The 335-nt window shown below is 64.5% G+C and overlaps 1 protein-coding gene across 1 annotated transcript in view; it reads left to right on the plus strand.

The window, feature by feature from the left end:
- The window catches only part of TMEM214 (transmembrane protein 214), a gene marked incomplete at its 5' end in the record, with an annotated part of 20,891 nt that overhangs the window by 16,593 nt on the left and 3,963 nt on the right, over positions 1 to 335 (plus strand). The window contains one exon of the mRNA XM_035901766.1: positions 148 to 329. Within this exon, the coding sequence (XP_035757659.1) occupies positions 148 to 329 (182 nt within the window). The remainder of the gene's footprint in view (positions 1 to 147; positions 330 to 335) is intronic.

A 335-nucleotide genomic window follows, 5' to 3' on the forward strand; every position in this document is an offset into this window, starting at 1 on the left:
TCTCGGCAGGCCCTGCAGACAGACACACACACACCCACACACCCATCACCTCTCAGGGGGCTTTCCCCAAGTCTGTCCAAACCCAGGTTTCCTCTCTGCTCTGGAGGTTTTGCCCCATCTCGGAGCACTCTCCAAGATGCTTTGCAGGGCAGCTCGGGGTGTGCGTTCCCGGGGAGAGCCCTCGGGGGCAGACGGCATGCGGCTCCTGCAGGCCGAGCCGAAGGATTGCTCAGGGAATGGCTCTCCTCTCTTCCAGCCTCCTCCTCTGCTCGCCTGCTCCGTTCCGCTGGCGTCCTGCCGGCCTCGCAGCAAGCCTGGCCGAAGGTCTCCCACTG

The sequence above is a fragment of the Egretta garzetta genome, unplaced genomic scaffold, assembly GCF_000687185.1.
Source record: "Egretta garzetta isolate BGI_Z169 unplaced genomic scaffold, ASM68718v1 scaffold1149, whole genome shotgun sequence".
NCBI classification, from domain to species: domain Eukaryota; kingdom Metazoa; phylum Chordata; class Aves; order Pelecaniformes; family Ardeidae; genus Egretta; species Egretta garzetta.